Below are 19,596 nucleotides of genomic sequence, written 5' to 3'. Positions count from 1 at the left end.
GTGAGTGATGATTTTTTCTCATTTATCTCGCTTAGAGGGACCATTAAGAAACAGATCCACGCAGCTACCGGGTTAATCCATTCCACGCATCTGCCGCTCTATACGCAAAACTGAATTTCTTGGCATTACTGAAGCACCTTCCTTTCATCAACTTCATACTGTGTCCTCTTAGTTGTCTTGCTCCTTACTCTCTTGTTAATATTAGTAGACCCTGTGTGTATGTGTTGGGGGGGGGGGGGTATTACATAGCCTAGGACGTAGAATAAAACGAATAATGAGACTTCTCCACCAAAGATATAACTCGGATCATTTTTCCCTCCTTCCTTTCTACCCTTCCTCCTCCTCCTCCTTTTCATTGGGGTCAGTCAACCAGTCGATAATGTAAAAGCGAAGCGGAGGTGTGTTGTGAGTGGCCGGCTTGACGGTGGGCCATATTCTTATTAAACATTTCGGCGCCCAAGCACACACATTTGATAAGGGTTTCGTAGGAGTTTTGGGCATTTCCAGGGGTATTTTTATGACCCTTCTGACAGTGTGACCTTTCTTCTGTACCATGAACCTAAAAAACACTCATTAGAACCAGGCTGAACTTTTCAACCTTTAGAAATGTGAGGACTGGAAGCGTCTGAGAGAGTACCGACTGAGGTGCTGGGCCGCGAAGTGTTCTTAATAGAGATAAGGCGCGTCCATCCATCACCTTCGGCGCGTGTCTGCCTCCGCCACGACCCTAATACATAAAACAGGAGGCGCTCCTTCAATCAACCCTAACTTCAGCGAGCAGCTACAGCGTATGCCCCCATTATAGATAGATAGATAGAGATGATTTTCCATTTCCCCTTCCGACCATGTCACAAAGCTTCCAAACAAAGAGCAAATCGCAGTAATTGGAAGAACACAAATAATAAGATGGACTTTGAAACACCCCAGGTAAAAAAGTTGTTTGGGACGAACAGAGCCTCTACCAGTGCACTATGCGGAAGAGCAATTATGTCGTTTGTTCCTATACGTAGTCTTTATTACTCTTCATAGGTAGGACGGGAGGAGAGGGAAAAATAATATAGTAAGTGTGATGAGTAAGATAATGGTGAAAGATGAATAAAAACACAGTTATGAGAAGGAAAGTTGCCACCCGTTCCTTTAAATATGGATCCGTTCCGTATTGGAGAGTGAGATGTTGCATTCCACATTTTTCTAACCTGAGGGTGGCAACCCTAGTTGTGTCATTCATCACGAGAGAGATCGAGGCAAAAGGAGTGCGTGCGTGCGTACTGTGCGGCTCCCAAGTTTGTGCCAGCGAAACGTAACCATGCCCAGAAGTTGTTATTGTGCTTGTGATTGCAAAATAAAAATATAAATTTCTTGATGGCGGCAGTGTTAGCCAATATTTATGAGCCGACACTCGTCACGAACGTCCTTCATTAGGCGAAGACTGTCGTCACGACAGTCCCTCATCATTCTTAAGTAGTCGACACAGACGACTGTACCGACAGGAAACGGTAAAAAATTGAAAAAATGGCCCCGACAGTCGTCACGACTGTCTCAAGACAAGCCAAGACTGTTGACGACAGTCGTCACGACTGCCCCAGACCTCCCTCAGACCTCAACCGGAAGTAACGGTTGGTCCAGACTCTTGTCGACTCTTGTCATGAAAGTTTAGCATGGAATACTTTTTTGCGCTTCACCTCACGACTCCAGACTCCCGTCACGACGTCGGCACAGCAGTCTCAAGACCTCTTTCAAGACATGCCCGACCCTTTCACATCAACACCTAAGACCTCGTGTACCCTAGAGTCGTGGGTTGTCTTGACCCAGATTCGGCACAGTGTGAACGAGGCATTAAGGTGCCCCGTGTTACCATTACCCGCCACGCACAATGTAGTGACCCTCCTGATGCGGGAAGCGACCGACCATACAGGACTAGTAGAGTCGAAGGCTGGAGCTCAAAACAAGGGGCTGTCCCTTTCGGCGCCCAAGCACGTACATTTAACAAGGCTTTCGTAGGATTTGTGGGCATTTCCATGGATAATTTTATGACCCTGGTGGTAGTTTGACAAAGTTTCTGAACCATGAACGTAAAGAAACACTCATGGGGACGCGTTTAATCTCATTTACGGCCGTTAGAAATGATTGATGCAAGAGAAGGGCCGAAAGGGATAACGCTGATGCTATACGTCACCCTGTTAACAGCGAAAGCCTTCGTAGCGAGATAAGAAGCGTTGGCGGTGCACCTTCACTCTGTACTTTGCATATACACCTTTACTTTGCATACCTGACGGCGTGGTTTCTCGAGGGGTCAGAGTGATGAAGGGAATTGTCACCTTGCTTAACAATGAAAGCCTTTTCGTGCGTTTAGAAGTATATATTTACCAGATGTTTCTTTTCATATATCAGTTAATTTAGTTAGAGGAGCATAAGTGATAGGAGACAGTAAAGATGAAAAACACCAGTAATAGTAATAGGGATAATAGTATGATACTGCACCTTATAATCACCATAAGCTCACCATGATTACCAGATGTCTCTTTTCATACATCAGTTAATTTAGTTAGAGGAGCATAAGTGGTAGGAGACAGGAAAGATGAAACTCAAAAGTAATAATAATATGGCGGTGGCTGAGTCGTCAAAGTAACGGCCTAATAGGCTGCAATGTAAAAAAAAAAAAAATAATAATAATCACCATAACTCACTATTTTTACCAGATGTCTCTTTTCATATATCAGTTAATTTAGTTAGAGGAGCATAATAGGAAACAGGAAGGATGAACAACAGTAATAATAATAGGGATAATAGTAAGATACTGTACCTAATAATCACCATAAACTCACTATTTTTACCAGATGTCTCTTTTCATATATCAGTTAATTTAGTTAGAGGAGCATAATAGGAAACAGGAAGGATGAACAACAGTAATAATAATAGGGATAATAGTATGATACTGTACCTAATAATCACCATAAGCTTACCATGATTAGCTACCAGATGTCTCTTTTCATATATCAGTTAATTTAGGTAGAGGAGCATAATAGGAAACAGGAAGGATGAACAACAACAGTAATAATAATAGGGATAATAGTATGATATTGCACTTCCCTCATAACTTTCTGCAAGAGTTTCTTTTTCATTATAGCTTCTAATCTCTTTGAATGTAATTTTTGTCTTTTTTTCTAACAAGTGTGCAAGACGTGTTCTCCCACAAGCCAGTCTGCCGTGGCTTGCGGGTGTTGTTTGGACATGAACATGATCAGGGTGAGAGGAGACACGGAAGTGGAAACAAAGGGGGGGGGGCATGCAGGTGACACACGTCAGTCCAGAATAACATTAACCCTTCTGCCCACTGATACCACACACCACTACGCACTCACTACCTGTCAAGGGTTGGAGATGCCCTGGGCATATTCTTAAACATTTTGGTGCCCAAGCACACATAGTTGACAAAGCTTTTGTAGGAGTTTGTGGCATTTCCAGGGGGTATTTTTATGACCCCTCTAGTAATCTGACCCTTCTTTTATACCATGAACTCGAAAAAACACTCAATAGAACCTGAATGACCTTGTTGGCCTTTGGGAATAGTTGATGTGAGAGGAGGAAGCGTCTGACAATACTGACCCCTTACTCACCAAACACAAGACAGGAAGGGGAGACAGATCCCCAGATTCTCTTCATATTTACCCGCCTGGCAGGAGTTTCAGCCCAGCAGCACATGTGGCAATAGGCAGCAGGTAGTACAATAGAAGTGGCTCTCTGGCTGGAGGCAACTATTTTATGTAGCATCCGAGGAATAACACAAGACAACCAGTTCAGTGTGCTGCAGGAAGGGCAGAATACTCCCTTGTTATTGTATTACACTACAGTCAGTCTTGGTTTCAGTCTAGATGCTGTGTAGTGTTTGAGACAACCATAAATTCAACTTGCTCAAGCCTCACTCCCACACTACAAGTAAAGCTCACTGGTCGAGGGATACATATACAAATGGCTGATAGTGTGTATATTTTATAGTGCAAAACATAAGATGTATATAGATGCTGCACACCTTGGGAAGATCAATGAAAAAGAGCAATATATAATTTACTGACTCAAGCAAATCCATTCAACAACTAAGCTGCAGCAACTTGTCTGACACAATATAACAAGCAAAAAATAATAAACAATAAGAAAAAAAAAGACAACACTAAATACCAATTTGCAGCTCTATCACAAACTTACTCACCAATGGTACAAAACACTTACAAAATGTACAAACTGAGAAGCAAGTATACATCAGAAAAAAAATCACAAATTATGACGATGTTTTGTGATCATATATTTTCCCCCACAAATTTATAATAACAATAATAATAATGTATGCATGAAGCAGGCGAGCACACACCATACCTGGGAAAATGTAGCATGTCTCAGTGCCACTCAGCCTCTTCTGTTCCCTCTGTAATGCGCTAACTGATCAGAGAATTCTAGACCCTGAACTACACTACCACTGATTTGTCATGCATAGAGACTTACAAAACGACACGACGGTCTTGTGATGTTATGCGCAGAAAGTACAAACCACATGAGCATCCGTTGTCATTTGTAACTTTCCCTGCTTGACAGTTTGAAAGCAATAGTCATACATACAAACTCCCACACATACATACATACACACACACAGAACTGTATGTCCAAAAATAGAGATGTAAATAAGAAACACTATCAATGACTCTAGTCTCACAAGCTCCCACACACACAGATCTGTATGTCCAAAGACAGAGTTAAATAAGAAACACTATGAACGACTAGTCTCACAAACTCTCATACATACATACATACACACACACAGATCTGCATGCACAAAGATAGAGGTAAATAAGAAATACTATCAATGACTCTAGTCTCACAAACTCTCATACATACATACCTACACACATGCATACAGATCTGTATGCCCAAAGATAGAGTTAAATAAGAAACACTATCAACGACTCTAGTCCCACAAACTCCCACACCCACACCCACACCCACACCCAGATCTGCATGCCCAAAGATAGAGAGGTAAATAAGAAATACTATCAACGACTCTAGTTTCACACTGACTATGTCTCGCATTAATAAGTATATACAGAACTAAAGCTAGAGTAACTATCACAGCAGTTACTTAAGACTATTGAATGTAGTTTAGTTTAGGAGGGTCTGTGTGCAGCCAAGAGGCAAATGATGGGTAAAAGGTTGTACTACATTCTCCTCTACTCCAACAGTACTCTTGGGATAGCATGGTAAATACTATAAGCAGACTCACACACTGAAACCATTTTTAGTATGTCAGTGGTAATATGGGAAGAATATAACACTCACACTCACACACACACAAATACAGATATGGAGACGGGACCACACGAGCGTAAGCCCAGGCCCTGAAAAACTACAACTAGGTAAATAAAACTAGATAAATACACACACAACGCACACACACACACACGCATGCTCAAAGAACTTAAGAAATAAGCTGTAGAGTAATAAAGAACATAACTTAAATATATATATATATATATATATATATATATATATATATATATATATATATATATATATATATATATATATATATAGATAGAGAGAGAGAGAGAGAGAGAGAGAGAGAGAGAGAGAGAGAGAGAGAGATATATAGAGATATATATATATATATATATATATATATATATATATATATATATATATATATATATATATATATATATATATATATATATATATATTAGAGAATATTATATGAATTCATCTTTTCAATTAACCTAAACAATTCATCACATTCACCTCATAGATACTACAACTGGCATCAGAATGGAAGTACAGTATGTAAATGGTTTGCACCACTATCAACAATAGCAAATGGTAAAATAGTGTTTATCTATGCCTCTTAAGTTGTAACATATAGATAACCCTACCAGCGGAGAAGGAGTGTAAGGGACAAAGCCATTTTTTCTTGTTTGCACCCAGAAAGGCAGGGTACACATCCCAGGAAGGGCAAGACATAAGTAGCAATGGAAAAGCAACCCTTGGTACACCAAATGCAAGGTTGCTTTTCCCTGCAACTTGTTTCTTGTTTTTCCTGGGATGTGTGGCCAGCCTTTCCCAGTGCAAACTAGAAAAAAATGTTTCTGTCCATTACGCCCCTTCTCCAGATGCCTCATATCTGCCATCTAAATACTATACTAAGAGCTACAGAAAGGGTTCCCTATGGTCATGTTGGCTGGTGGACACTGGCAGCATCACAGAAGACTTACAAATACACTGAACGCCCCCAGCCTCCCCTACACGACCATGTAAACCGATCCCAGCAGCAGATCTCCGGTGGAGTGCAGGAAACACCTTAGTAATAAGTGTATATTGTAGAGTTGGTGTTCATGCACTTTGATTGTTTCCCTTTATATATGGCTAGATGCTGTACAATATAATCTCACTTAAAAGACAACACGATGTCTCGCTCACATTAACCTTTTCAATAGACATGACCACTGTATTAACACAATGAATAATACTGCAAAGGACAATGGGTCATGCAAAAGAAAGGGGAATAAATGTGTGTGTGTGTGTGTGTGTGTGTGTGTGTGTGTGTGTGTGTGTGTAGATTAACATATAGATTACAGCAGCTACTTCCACAACCAGAATTTAATGTTCTGGTTCAACCCATTTAGGAAACTCTGTTGATCACAGCAGCTTGGAAACCTACAACCCAGATCCTTGATGTTTGGCTTTGTGCCACCATGCACACAGAGTGCTGACATGCACACAGACATGTTTGAAGAAGCTGACAGAAAACACAGATGACAAAACAGAATATCAAGTGAAAAATTACCCAAATAGATACAAAGCCAATGTTTATTTACTTGACAATATAGATATATAACATACCTTGCCAACATTGAATTTTCAAGTTTCTAAAATGATTAAACCTTTCTGAATGGCACCCAAAATATCTCAAATATTGTTCACCTATTTCAATGTGAAAAATTCTAGGATAATGTAATAAACCATGAGTTTGATGTATGCATTATTCTTAGGCCCCATCCCCACAATGAGGCAATGCCCATGGGAACAAGCGAGCAGTTTGCATGTTGATGGGCTTATCGCTTGTGCCTGAGGGCAAATGTTAAAAATGCCCACACTGGTGGTGGAGTAATTTCACCAGGCACTGCCTGGTAGTATGTCGCTGCCAGACACACGAGGACAACTTTTTTCACTGTGTGTAATTATGATACACAGTGCTAGCTTCTTGCTGTACTTCCTACTACACAAAGCTATACCTTACTGAGAGAACCCACCCTGCCTGGCTGCCCAGCTTTGACTAGGCCAAACGCTGCCATGTGGACAAAAATACAAGTGTGCCCACGGACTTTGCCAAGTTAAGGGCAGAGCCCACCAGGCAGTGCCAGATGTGGACAGGCCCTTAATAGGTAACAATAACAAGTAACAACCATTCCAAACATACACTGTGAAAGTTTGATTCACAGAGAGAAAGCCATGTCAACAGAAATGTAACAAGCTAGTGTGGATACAACAAAACTGCATCACCAAAGATTACCCCATGGAATTAATTAAACACATTAAATTATGATAACACGTCACACACCCTAACCCTTGATACTCATTTCTAGTCTTAAATATATTAGGAGTTTGTGTGAGTGGTAACATCCTTACTGGACACTGATCAGGTAGGGATGACAGGGCTGCTGTAGTATAGGTCATGCTGGTCTGGGCTTTGTGCTTCATTTGGTGCAATTCTGCCAGCTGATGCCACAGGCCATGGCACCAATGATGTAGATGCTCACCTGCAGAACAAACAAGGGTCAAAATACACCTGGCCTTAAGTTACAGGTTAAGAAAGGGCAAGTAAATGGGTGTAAATGCACAGTTCCTCTAAAATCTAATATGAGGCTAATAATTGTCTGCACTGACACTGTGCAAACTGCACAGACACGAGTGCCAGCTAGCAATAGGCACTGTGGCATGCTACTGAATATTACAAAGGATATATTCTTATACTTACCACAACCATTCATAACAACAGTAACTGCAGCCATCATTGACTTCTGGCATCTATTGCAATACAGCCAAGACTTGCTCACAGTTCAACATAGGTTATTTTTTGCATTTAGTATATGCAAGGTACAAAGAAGTACAATAATCCATGATGAAACAAGTGTAAAATGGCTACTTGATAATGATTAATCAGTGACACTAATTAAGCAACGAATAATTTTTTAGTATGCTTACGTACCCCAAGGCCCACGACGATGAAAATGATGATACGAATATTCTTCCACCACAGACTTCGTGCCAGGGTGCGGCTTGTTGTCTTGAAGGTTACCGCCTGCAAGAGACAGCATCAAATAACCACAGATTAGCAAAAGTAGGTTTGGAAGTATCACATTCCTTGTTATGATATGAGTGTGTTTACTTGCCTGACCTAGTGGAAGCAGCGAAGCACAGAGTTGAGTGTTTTAAGTCATGAGTGGATAGCAGACACCTTCAATCATTGTTCTAGATATATCATGGAATAGAACAGGTCTCATATATAGAGGAATAAAAATGCTGATCGGCCATGTGACAGGGGCATGCATTAGTGATGTTAGTGCACACCTCCGATAGAAACAGCTGATAGAAAACTTCATTAAATAGATAACGTTATTTCAGTTGCTGAACTACTGCTATATAGACATATTACTGCTGTCATGAAGGTGAATGAAGTATGTATGACTTACTGAGGTGTTGAGGCTCTGTGTCTTGTTAATCAAAAGCTCCAGTTTCTCTCCACGGGTCGCCAAGTTCTCTGCAAGATAAAGCCAGTGTGAGATTTAGAGACACCCAAAGAGGAGACAGTGATGTAGATTCTGTATCCTTGCAGCATCTTTGGCAGTGTTGGGCATTGGAGAAGGTGAGGCAATGGACAAATAGCTGGAAGAGTATGATCAACCACTGTCTAGCCTCATACGAGATTATGGGAAAATCTGTTGTTATAAAGATGATAATGATGATGCCTTTCCATCCAGTTCTCTCATTACTCTATATCTCCCATTCTCCAATCTTGCCTTCCCATCCAGTCCACTCAATCCTCTCTTGCCTCATACCCTTGATACTCACTACATTGTCCTCCATCCTTAATATATATTGTTCTTTAAGATGCGTGTGCAGTAAGTAGGATATAATTCACATACACACCATTCTGGCTTACCAATATTTTGGACAAGGATGTCCTTTACGTCGCTCACTTCCCCTTGGAGCCGCGATATCTTGTCAATCTCCCGGGACTCTGTGTAGTGCTTCATCTGGGCAGCCAACACCTGCCAGAACAAACCAATTGAAAAATCATATTCACATACATGTTCAAGTTTCAACCATATATGAATAAGAAGTGGATGCCAGGTGTCCAGGTTGTCAAGGGGCTTGAAAACATGCGCCATGAACCTCACTGTACCTGAGCAAACTCGCTGTTCATGGCGTAGGGCAGAGCCGTCTGGACCCTCTGGCCATAGGTGGCCAGGAACCTCTGTTTGATCTCCTCCAGGAACAGGAAGGCTCGCTGCCTTTCAAACTCCTGTGCCGGACAGAAGCAGAAATTTACCTTTGCTTGTAATACATAAGTAATCAAACAAAAATGGATAAACTATTGACTCATATAATACAATTTATTGAAACACTGGCTGATATAAAACCTTATCCTAATGGCAACAGACATCATATTAAACATGTGCTTTACTCACATCATCGGTGATACACATGAACACAATGCCGGCCTCGGCCACATAGTGGAAGAGATACGAGGCGTGGGAGTAGGTCAGGCGTCCAGATTCACCCGGGGGGATCTTTGAGAGGATCTGCTCTGTCACCTCGGCAAAGTTCCCGGCACAGGTCGCATACCTTGCAAGCACGGTGGTGCCCCGGGCAACCACGCTGTACAGGAGCGGCATTTCTGGTTTCTGGAAGATGGAAAATATGATTAAGGTTGTACTAATGTGTTGTATTGGTATGGTATCAGTATTGGTTTATTTTTTCAGCCACTTTTTACTTGGTATTCCATGGAGGGTACTGGTTAGAGGTTACCATTCATTAAGGTTAGGTTCCCTTACCTGGTGGGCCTCTCGGTGACTGATATTAAAGTCACAGGAAAAAAGTCGCAGGAAAAAAGTCACTAATTTGGCTAGGAAAAAGTCACAGGAAAAAAAAAAAAAAAATCACAATTTGGCTAGGAAAGAAAGTCAGGTAATCAAACAAAAATATTCAGGTCAGTCACAATTTATTTACATAACATAAACAATTAAAGTAATAAAACAGAAAATATTTTAGAACAGTTATTTATTGGCGATATGTAATTTATACATAGGGTCATTCCACGCTAATGTCATCCTGAGGGCCATAATTGAAAAATGGTCTAAACTAGGTTTGTAATACATCAAATTAAAGCTGAAAACCTGTAGTTTCCAAATTCGAAGAGAAAACGAAAAAATATCAAGCCAATTTTTTGTATGAGGCTTTTGAAGTTGAAGAAAATAGTGAAAAATTTTTTATTACCAAAAAACCCTAATTTTATTTTCCCATTTTTACATTAAATGAAAGGCTGTTGATTCCGACCTCGATGCATGTTAGAAGTATGGTCAATGCTGTATTAGGTTAGGATGTAGTTGGTAATTCTAAGCAATTCAGTACTCAGTAATAATTAATTATATAAAACAATGTTGATTGAAACGACCGTAACGAAAATTTGATGTTTGTTTTTATAGGTCAGTGATTTTTTGGAGCAGCTTAATATAACTTCATATCCAATGTAGATTTAGTTGGGGGGTACCTATGCACCATTGGCCTTTTCTCTCTGGATATCTAAATTTTTCTGTAATTACGTTACGGTCGTTTCATTTTTTCCGTTACGGAACAACATGAAGACACAAAACAATGCATTCCTGGAACAGAAAGAGAACCTAACAGTAGGGCACATCATTATTCAAACAGACTTTGCTGAGAATTATGCCATTAAACACCAAAATGAAGTAGTGGCAGCCCACTGGATGCCAAGCACAGGAGATTCCGTGACTATATACAACTCAGTTGTCCACTATGTACAAGATGAAGAACAACATACCAAGGCTTATGCCTTAGTTTCAGACACCATGGCACATTCAAGCCTTGAGGCACAGGTGTTCAACAGTAAAATAATTGATGACCTGAAGGCTAACTCTGTTCCCATCAAGCACATTTCTCTTTGGACAGATGGAGCAGCAGCCCATTTTAAGAATAGGTACTCCATAACTGCTCTCACCTTCTATGATCAGATCCATGAGGCTACTGCAGAGTGGAACTTTTTTGAAAGCTATCATGGGAAAGGCGCTCATGATGGTATTGGTGCACTAATCAAGTGGAATGTGTACCGTAGAGTGCTGCAGGGCCGTGCTACTGTTCGCTCAGCATTGGACCTGTACAAAATTGCTACTGAGATATCAAACAAAACAACTGTACTGTACGTCTCCAAAAATGAAATTGAAAGTGAAAAAGCAGGCTATGAGAAAATTTGGAAAGGATGTAGAGCAGCACATTCAATACAACAGTGTAGAAGTGTTAAGACTCTTGGACACTATCGAGTGGCACTATACCATAACACCCACGATGACACTGCTTTCATTAATTGTAATCTGGAACCACAACATCTCGATTCTGATGATGAACACATTAGTAGCTCTACCACTAGCCGTGAGTTTTCCAGTGAAGAGGATGTTGCATCAAACTGGGCATCAGCAGTTGAGTCTGATGTCGAAGATGTTTCTGTCACAGATGCAAAACTTGAAAAATGTGACGATCTTCATGACATCACTTCTGTTTGTGAAAGAATGATAGGGTCCTATGTGCTAGTAAAATATGTTGGAAAGAGATCAGTTTTACACTTTGCAGCAGTTGTAGAGGGAAAAGAACTAGTTGATGGTGAGATGTTAGTCAATATAAATTGTTTGAAGTTGTCAGGCAAGAATGTTGCAGGGGACCTCACATTTGTGTTCCCAAAATATGGAGATCGTGACACTATTCAAGACGACATGATTGTAAGGAATCTCCCAGTGCCAAGTATTCACAGGGATACCTACATTTTTCCAAATGTGTCATTTCCTGTCACTATCCAATAAATAATATTTCCTGTCTATCTATCTATCTATCTATCTATCTATATATCTATCTATATCTATATATATATATATCTATATATATATATCTCTATATATCTATATCTCTATATATATATATATATATATATATATATATATATATATATATATATATATATATATATATATATATATATATGTATGTATGTATATTAGTGGTCCAAAAAGCCATAATGTCCTGGTACTTAATTATTGCCATTATTTTTGCTTTATTTCTTAAGGGAAATTGCAGTGAAACGACCGTAACGAAATTTTCTAAACGACCGTAACGGCGTTCTTTATTTTTTGTATGAAAAACTGAAATGGTAATTGACAAAACCTATACATATTTGCATAACTTAAAGCTTCATCTATAACATGCATATAAAATATTTGGAAATTTCTTTGTATTCTCAGAGAGTTTTGCATATGTACAACACTAAGTCAAACTGCGGGTTGCATTTGTGAAACGACCGTAACGTCCTCTTCAACAATAAATAACAAGAACAACAATAAACACAGAATGTTCCGGATAGTCTCATTAACCTCTTTAGCCATTAGTACTATCTTGGTAAAAATCATATCAAGCTAACTGCATAACTTCTAGAGATACAGGTAAGAGTACACCAATAAGTTACTTCCGAATGAAACGACCGTAACGGTGGAATGACCCCATATTTACAACATTATTTATATATGATGGTATTACACGTATGTGAAAAAGGCACATTTTGTTCAATATCTTAGCACAGTAAGTATAATCAAACAAAAATATTTAAGTCAGATTGTTTAAGTACAGACTGAAAATAGCTTGCATAATCATGTAGCATTATGTGTATATTCATTGTTTTTAATGCTGATGATTAAGACGAATATTCCAGCCGACGCCACGAAGGAACTCTGCCACAGCCTTGTGGTCCTCCCATCTAGCAACACACAAGTTGTGAAGGCGTTCTTGTAGCTGCACACACTGTCAGCGAACTCTTCTTTGAGGGGGGCTGCCAACACCATCCTGCTGGATAATGGTGCTCACTGTTGCTTCTTCACATTGAAACCATTCAATAACACGCCAGACTGAAGGATGGTAGTGATCAACGAGGTTGAAGAAGTTATTATTCGACTCTTCGCATATGTTGTTGATGCAGGCATTATTGTACATGTGGCATCATGCCTAGCTAGAGCATCCATAGGTGAGAGGCAAACATAGGTGGAATGTGACATATTCTCAAAGGCATCAGGACATCACTGGACATGGCAACTGGCTGCTGCAGCAGTCGAAAGGATCCATTAACATAAGTACAATCAAAGCACCTGAGCAGCTCCTCAGCTTCAGGTGGATCTTGTGAAATGAGAGTTTCAAGAAACCTCATACCTTCATCAACGTGCTCTAGGGGCAAAAAAGCTAGAGCATCAATCATGCTACAAAAGAAACGAAACTCAGCATTGGTATTATACTGTGTTCCCAAGCCCAGTTCCTGGATCTTACGCCAAGTGGACTGCTTAAGATTAAAGAAACAACTTTTGCTCTCTACGTCGAATATTTTGTATTTCCTCTTTCCTTTTTTTATTTTTTCCCCTAAAGAAAGAAGCACAAACAGTGCTAACATTGCCCTTTTTCCTTTTTCCCATTACTTTTTTACCTGTATTTAGGCCTCTCAGACCCCAGCTCAGGAGTCTGTGAGTACAGGAAGCCACACACTGCTGATGTGCCAGCCCATACAAAAAATAATTAACTATAAAGGCAGTGTAATGTATGTATAAAAGGTGGGCTTATGTTAGTTTGTAAGTAGTTTTCAACCCATTAACTTACTCACAGCCACTGTGTTTCACTGATTTGCATGGTGAATATCAACACAACATGGACCTTCTTCACTGAGCATTGTATAGTAAGCAGCCTCATCCACTGTTTGACCACATACTCTGCTTCTGCGACAACCAGTGGAGGCTGCACTTACTGTTCAGGGGAAGGGAAAGCTCTCCAACACAACAAAGAGCATCCATAATGGTCTTGCTTAATCCAGCACCATTACATTTTTTATTATATGGTTAAGATTCTGTTTATGCACCCTTCAATATATCGTGAAGCTCTACCTATTATTTTGTATTGCATTTTATTCATATGAAGAATGTACGTTTCACTCCAATGGGCGGGAGGCATCTCAATCCTCCCCCTGACCCACCACACGTCGCTCATTATTACCTGGCGCCGCTACAGACCCACATACACGCCTGGGGGACCACCCAGCCCTGTCCTGCCCACGTACTGACCATTAGCAACAACACAGATAACGCGCTGACTCAGACTATACAAGGAAGGAACTCACGGAAAATTGTCCTTGTTCCTGTGTAACTATTTCCACGGCACAATCTTTTCCCGACACCTCACTTCACAGGTATTCTCGTTAACAAGTATCTCTTCACAGGTACTTTCGTCGACAGGTGTCTGATGTACCGCCTTACCTGCTGAGATGGCAGTTATTCACGTGAGGGCGTCAACACCTGAATGTGCGTCTCTCTCCCTCTCTCTACCTCTGTTTACAAGGATGAAATCATATGCTTCTCGCGTCCCGACTTCCTTCCTGGCCTTGACTTCAGCTGTCTCTTTACTTCTACTGCGACTAAACTACCAATCAATAAACCTAAATGACCCAATATCGTGGAATTTGGAAATTCTGAAAGAAAGCTGAAATAGTGATCATATAGTTAGCCTTGCTCTGGTTGAAGTTTTATGGGAATTATCTAAAAGGGTGTGTTATCTTGGCAACTCGAACCGCGTCGACATCACATGGAGGCTCATTCATTGGCTCTTCGTGACGGCCAGCAGCCAGTCACGACGCAGGGCACATGGAATAGCTGTCATCATTACCGCATTGTTCGTAAAGGCGGTAAAGCTACTACACACTTCTCAATTTCGACACCGAAGTGATAACGAAGCCATGGCAGCCTATTCATGGTTCACTATACTTGGGTTCGTCATCTCGCCTAGGAAGGAAGTGTCTTGAAAGGTGTAGGTAGCTCCTGTAGCTGACTTTTTATTTATTTATTTATTTGTTTGTTTATTTATCAACCAAACAGGTCTCAAAGTGATATACGTATAGCACGCCGTTCCGCATACCTAGCCCGGCATTATTTATAGTCTATGCGGTTCAGTCCGGCGATAACCCATCACACCTGACCTGACCTGTGCTTACCTCATGATTGCCGAACTACTTTTTTTTCTTTCTGTAGCTACTATATTGACATTAAAAAAAGTTGTCCACGTTAATGTCGCATACCATGCAATCCTTCCTATGTGTGTGTGATGACAAAACAATTCAAAATATATTAATCAAACCCACATTTTATTTAACACCACAATGTCAAAAATACTTTCAGAACTTAATCTGATAATATCCGTGTTTGACAGCTTAATTGGTCTGGGTGAGTTCCTTTGACACTCCCCTTCCAAGATCCTGTCCCTGCCCGTCCCCTCAGTAATCCTCTTCGTCTGCCTCCCCGAGACTCCGAGTCAGTCATTGCCCAGCGGCCCAGTAGACTATAGCGACATGGCGCGTCGGATGCATGTCTTCCTGATTCTGCTGACGTGTTGTGTGACCTTCGCTCGGAGCTCACCACTCAGAGCATCCTCCACGCGTCTGGAGCCACGCTTTCTGAACCTTAGAGGTGGAGACAGCCTTGTGAGGACGCTGACCATGCAAAGGATAATGATCTTAAGGGTGATGTCTATCGCGAAAGAAAATGGATACATCGTGGGTAGTATATCGAAGGAGTCGGTGCTGAGGGCAGCGCTTCGCCTGGCCGAATATCCTGGAGTGTCGAAGGTCTTGTCCCTCATCAAGCAGCCCCCCAGCGGTCCCGAGGTCTGGAAAGTGCTGCAGTGGATGAAGAGGGACTACTTGAAGTATCGCAAGATGACCAGACAACTCAGTGACAGTGAGACGTTGTTGGTCAGGGCAGTGGAGACGTCTCAGTTTTTCTCCACCACACTCACCCCGCCCACCACGCCATCCCCGTCCCCTGATCCCCGCTGGCTCTTATTCGTCCCCTCGGCCCCGCCAGAGTTCAACGAGGAGGGTCTGAACGGGATCGCATCCATAGCGGAGGACGTGGCAAAAGCTGTCGAGGATGAGGGATTCTTCAGCAAGCTACAAAATAACATGTTCATCAACGCGATAATCACCACCTACTCCTTCGCTGTCGTGGAGTTCCTCACCAGCATCGGTTTGGGGGACGTCGCGAGTGTGGGGACGCTTGTGGCGGACAAGTGGCTATTCTACGAGCTTGCTACTGAGATCACGCATTGGGCTGAGGAGGGCTGCTTCCTCCTGAGGTCGTGGCCCTTCTATTACTTCTACCCCCAGCACTGCAGGCTGCTGTTCGAGCAGCAAAAGAGGCAAGAAGAGCTGAAAAATTCCGGACAGAGTAGAGGTGCAGGTAACACTACAGCACCTGGTACAGGGAACACCACAGCACCTGGTACAGGGAACACTACAGCACCTGGTACAGGGAACACCACAGCACCTGGTACAGGGAACACTACAGCACCTGGTACAGGGAACACTACAGCACCTGGTACAGGGAACACTACAGCACATGGTACAGGGAATGGTAATGGTGCAGGGAATGGCAGTGATTCAGGGAATGGTAATGGTGCAGGGAATGGTAGTGGTGCAGGGAATGGTAATGGTGCAGGGAATGGTGGTGCCGATGGTTGACCCCCCCCCTCCCCCCCACACACACACACCACCAAATAACCTCTCATTGTTCGAGCTGCCAAGAACCATTACGTGCGGCAGACACCTCACCACGCCCCTCCCCATTCATTCCTATTTATTTATATTGTATTAATTTCTGTCACATTTAATATATATGTATTTCAAATAAATTCCATACATATGTGCATAGGACACATCACCTCACGCTGTTCCCCATATATTAATCTTTTTGGTTTGTATTCACGTGTTTATTTTTATTTGCATTTGTATATATTGTATTTCATTTGTCAATATACCTTTATTTTGTATTCTATTTTTTTCACGATTGGTTTATTTTATATTTTTAGTATACATATTTTTTGTCATTTTCATTTATTATATTTTACTTATTTTTAATCATATTATATTACTTATTATTACATGGTATATAGATAGATAGGTACCAAGATAATTAAAAAAAACCCATCTTCAGCAAAACTTTTTTTTCATGTTGACTGCCAACGACTTGCCGGTTCCCCTTTTATATTATTGATTGGATATTTGTGTACTGATGGAGAGTGGTTAAATCATTGTGCGTATCAAACAACGACCAGTGTTTGTTACAATATGAAGGGGGAAGCATATCTACAAAATAAATATGAAGTTAGTTTTAGTATACTAAATTTCATATACCCTCGGTGTGATACGTATGGTATACTTTCACGCATGATGCATAAGGTGGAATAAAAATAAATAAAAAATCACTGCTGTGGTACATTTAATACACTAAGTGCATTGTTTATTCTCCTGGGTGTCACAATTACACTGTATATGCGCGGGAGGAGGGAGGAGAGATGAACTGCAGGGCTGCTCTTGCTGCTACAGGGAGGCGTGTGTGGTGGGCGTTGCCTCAGATGGTCGGTCGGGGCTGGATCTCTCACTCGTTTCGTCCCGTCTTTTCCTGGTAGTTGGTTGAGACTCTGAGCAACTGGCACGTCACACAGCTAAGGGTTTCTTCCGTCGTGTCCTCCCGGGAAGGTTGGCTAAGGAATGCATGTGACCCGGAGGTGGGAAAGTGTGGCGGGGTAAGGACGTGAGGAAGGGAGAGTGAAGGGTTTAGGGTGTGTGCAGGGCAGGGCATCCCAGCGACGCCTTAATACTACTGTTATAACGGGTGCGCCAGGTGTGGAAGGTGTCTTGTGTAGGGCATTACATAGCACCAAAAGATAAAAAAAGGTACAGAGGAAAAAGGAAGGAACAAATAGTACACAATACAAAGAAAAAACAGACGTGGAAAGTGTCCTGGTAGGGCATAACATAGCACCCAAAAAATGAGAAGGTAAGAGAGAGAGAGAGAGAGAGAGAGCAAATAATATAATGCTGAGACGAGTGAGGAGCAAACAAATCAGAGGAAAGAGCAAACATACTTAAAGAGCATTATTAGCGAGGGAGTCAAATCATACATATATTTAGCTGACAAAGGACATGTAGTCTGACTGATACGTTAAGAAGTCAAGTTCATCGAAACAAACAACAATAACAAAAAAACCAGTAAGGAGAGACGAGAGAGAGAGGAGAACATGAATCGGGAAGAGAGGGATGGTGGTTGAGGTGAAGGGAAAGGCAAGTGGAAACACGGAAACAAGAACTCGGATCATATAGTATGCGCGAAGGAGAAGTGGAAGGAAAAGGGGGCGAGTTTAGTGTGTAAGGAAGTAGGAGAAGGTCGGGAAGAGAGAGATGGTGGTTGAGGTGAAGGGAAAGGCAAGTGGAAATATGAAAACAAGAACACAAATCCAAATAACATGCGCGAAGGAGAATGGAGAGAAGTGGAAGGAAAAGGGGGCGAGTTTAGTGTGTAAGAAAGTAGGAGGAGGTCGGGAAGAGAGAGATGGTGGTTGAGGTGAAGGGAAAGTAAAGTGGAAACACGGAAACGAGAACTCGAATCAAATGGCATATGCGAAGGAGAATGGGGAAGAGGAAGGGGGCGAGTTTAGTGTGTAGGAGAGAAGGAATACGTGGTAGTGAAGTCATGTGTACTCGATATAAAGAAACCATACAGGGGAATACATGCTTTTTGTTTACTAATATTTCCCAGCTCGAAGACTGACTGCATGGGCTATGTTTGCACCCTGCCAATAAAGGGAGTTATGTAATGTGTGCGAAGAAGGTGGAGGAGTAGGAGGAATAACTATAGGAGTGGAATCATAAAGAAATGCGAGTACATGCTTTTTGTTTACTAATATTGACCAGCTCGAAGACTGACTGGGCTATGTTTGCACCCTGCTAATAGAGAGGAGTTACAATATGTGAGGAGTAGGTGGAGGAGGGGGGAGGGTTAAGGAGTGGTGGCGGCGGCGGCGGTGCAGGTGGAGTAATGACATCAGGCTGTGGAGTAGACGTGGCGTAGACTTCGCGCCGCTCACCGCCTCCTGGCCAGCGTTTCCAGGAGCCTCTCACTTGCCTCCATCTGCCAAGGAAGGGAGAGATAGAAGTAAGGTCACATTATGGTTTTAGCCCCAACGTGTCACCGTCTACCAAGAGAGAGAGGAAAAGAAAAGAAGAGCTAGGTGACATTATAGATTTAGCGCCCACGTGTCCCCTTCCCACACCCTGGAGCGAGTCTCTCCCGCAACGCAACAAACTTTAAGTGGTGGCGAGGCTGCTCCAAGTTCCAAAGTGATATATGCGAGGAAGAGACAAATGCAGGGGCGGCGAGGGAAAGAAAAAAAGAAAGAAAGAAAACGAAT

General features: G+C 41.7%; 3 protein-coding genes across 8 annotated transcripts in view; 1 reads left to right on the top strand and 2 right to left on the bottom strand.

Moving 5' to 3' along the window:
* The window catches only part of LOC126995846 (uncharacterized), a 49,214-nt gene extending 31,729 nt beyond the window's left edge, over positions 1-17,485 (top strand). For all 3 annotated transcript variants that reach the window (XM_050855721.1, XM_050855722.1, XM_050855720.1), the window contains one exon: positions 15,559-17,485. In XM_050855721.1, the coding sequence (XP_050711678.1) occupies positions 15,698-16,867 (1,170 nt within the window). In that variant the 5' untranslated portion in view covers positions 15,559-15,697 and the 3' untranslated portion in view covers positions 16,868-17,485. The remainder of the gene's footprint in view (positions 1-15,558) is intronic.
* On the bottom strand, positions 6,549-14,766 carry LOC126995847 (vesicle-associated membrane protein 7-like). Of its 2 annotated transcripts, none has more exons than XM_050855724.1 (7): positions 14,613-14,766; positions 9,732-9,947; positions 9,446-9,565; positions 9,203-9,311; positions 8,733-8,800; positions 8,249-8,341; positions 6,549-7,799 (listed from the first exon to the last, which is right to left on the bottom strand). In XM_050855724.1, the coding sequence occupies exons 2-7, from the start codon at positions 9,936-9,938 to the stop codon at positions 7,737-7,739; spliced, it is 660 nt and encodes a 219-aa protein (XP_050711681.1). In that variant the 5' UTR covers positions 9,939-9,947; positions 14,613-14,766; the 3' UTR covers positions 6,549-7,736. The 2 variants fall into 2 exon arrangements, with proteins under 2 accessions (XP_050711681.1, XP_050711682.1); XM_050855725.1 differs by having other exon boundaries at positions 14,477-14,618.
* A 126-nt stretch (positions 17,486-17,611) lies between the features above and the next one.
* LOC126995849 (neuropeptide F-like) overlaps positions 17,612-19,596 on the bottom strand; it is a 50,714-nt gene continuing 48,729 nt past the window's right edge. For all 3 annotated transcript variants that reach the window (XM_050855728.1, XM_050855729.1, XM_050855730.1), the window contains one exon: positions 17,612-19,316. In XM_050855728.1, the coding sequence (XP_050711685.1) occupies positions 19,269-19,316 (48 nt within the window). In that variant the 3' untranslated portion in view covers positions 17,612-19,268. The remainder of the gene's footprint in view (positions 19,317-19,596) is intronic.

This window comes from Eriocheir sinensis, chromosome 9, assembly GCF_024679095.1.
Source record: "Eriocheir sinensis breed Jianghai 21 chromosome 9, ASM2467909v1, whole genome shotgun sequence".
NCBI classification, from domain to species: Eukaryota; Metazoa; Arthropoda; class Malacostraca; order Decapoda; family Varunidae; genus Eriocheir; species Eriocheir sinensis.
Note: the sequence above shows the minus strand (reverse complement) of the source record. Positions and strands in the feature narration are given on the sequence as shown.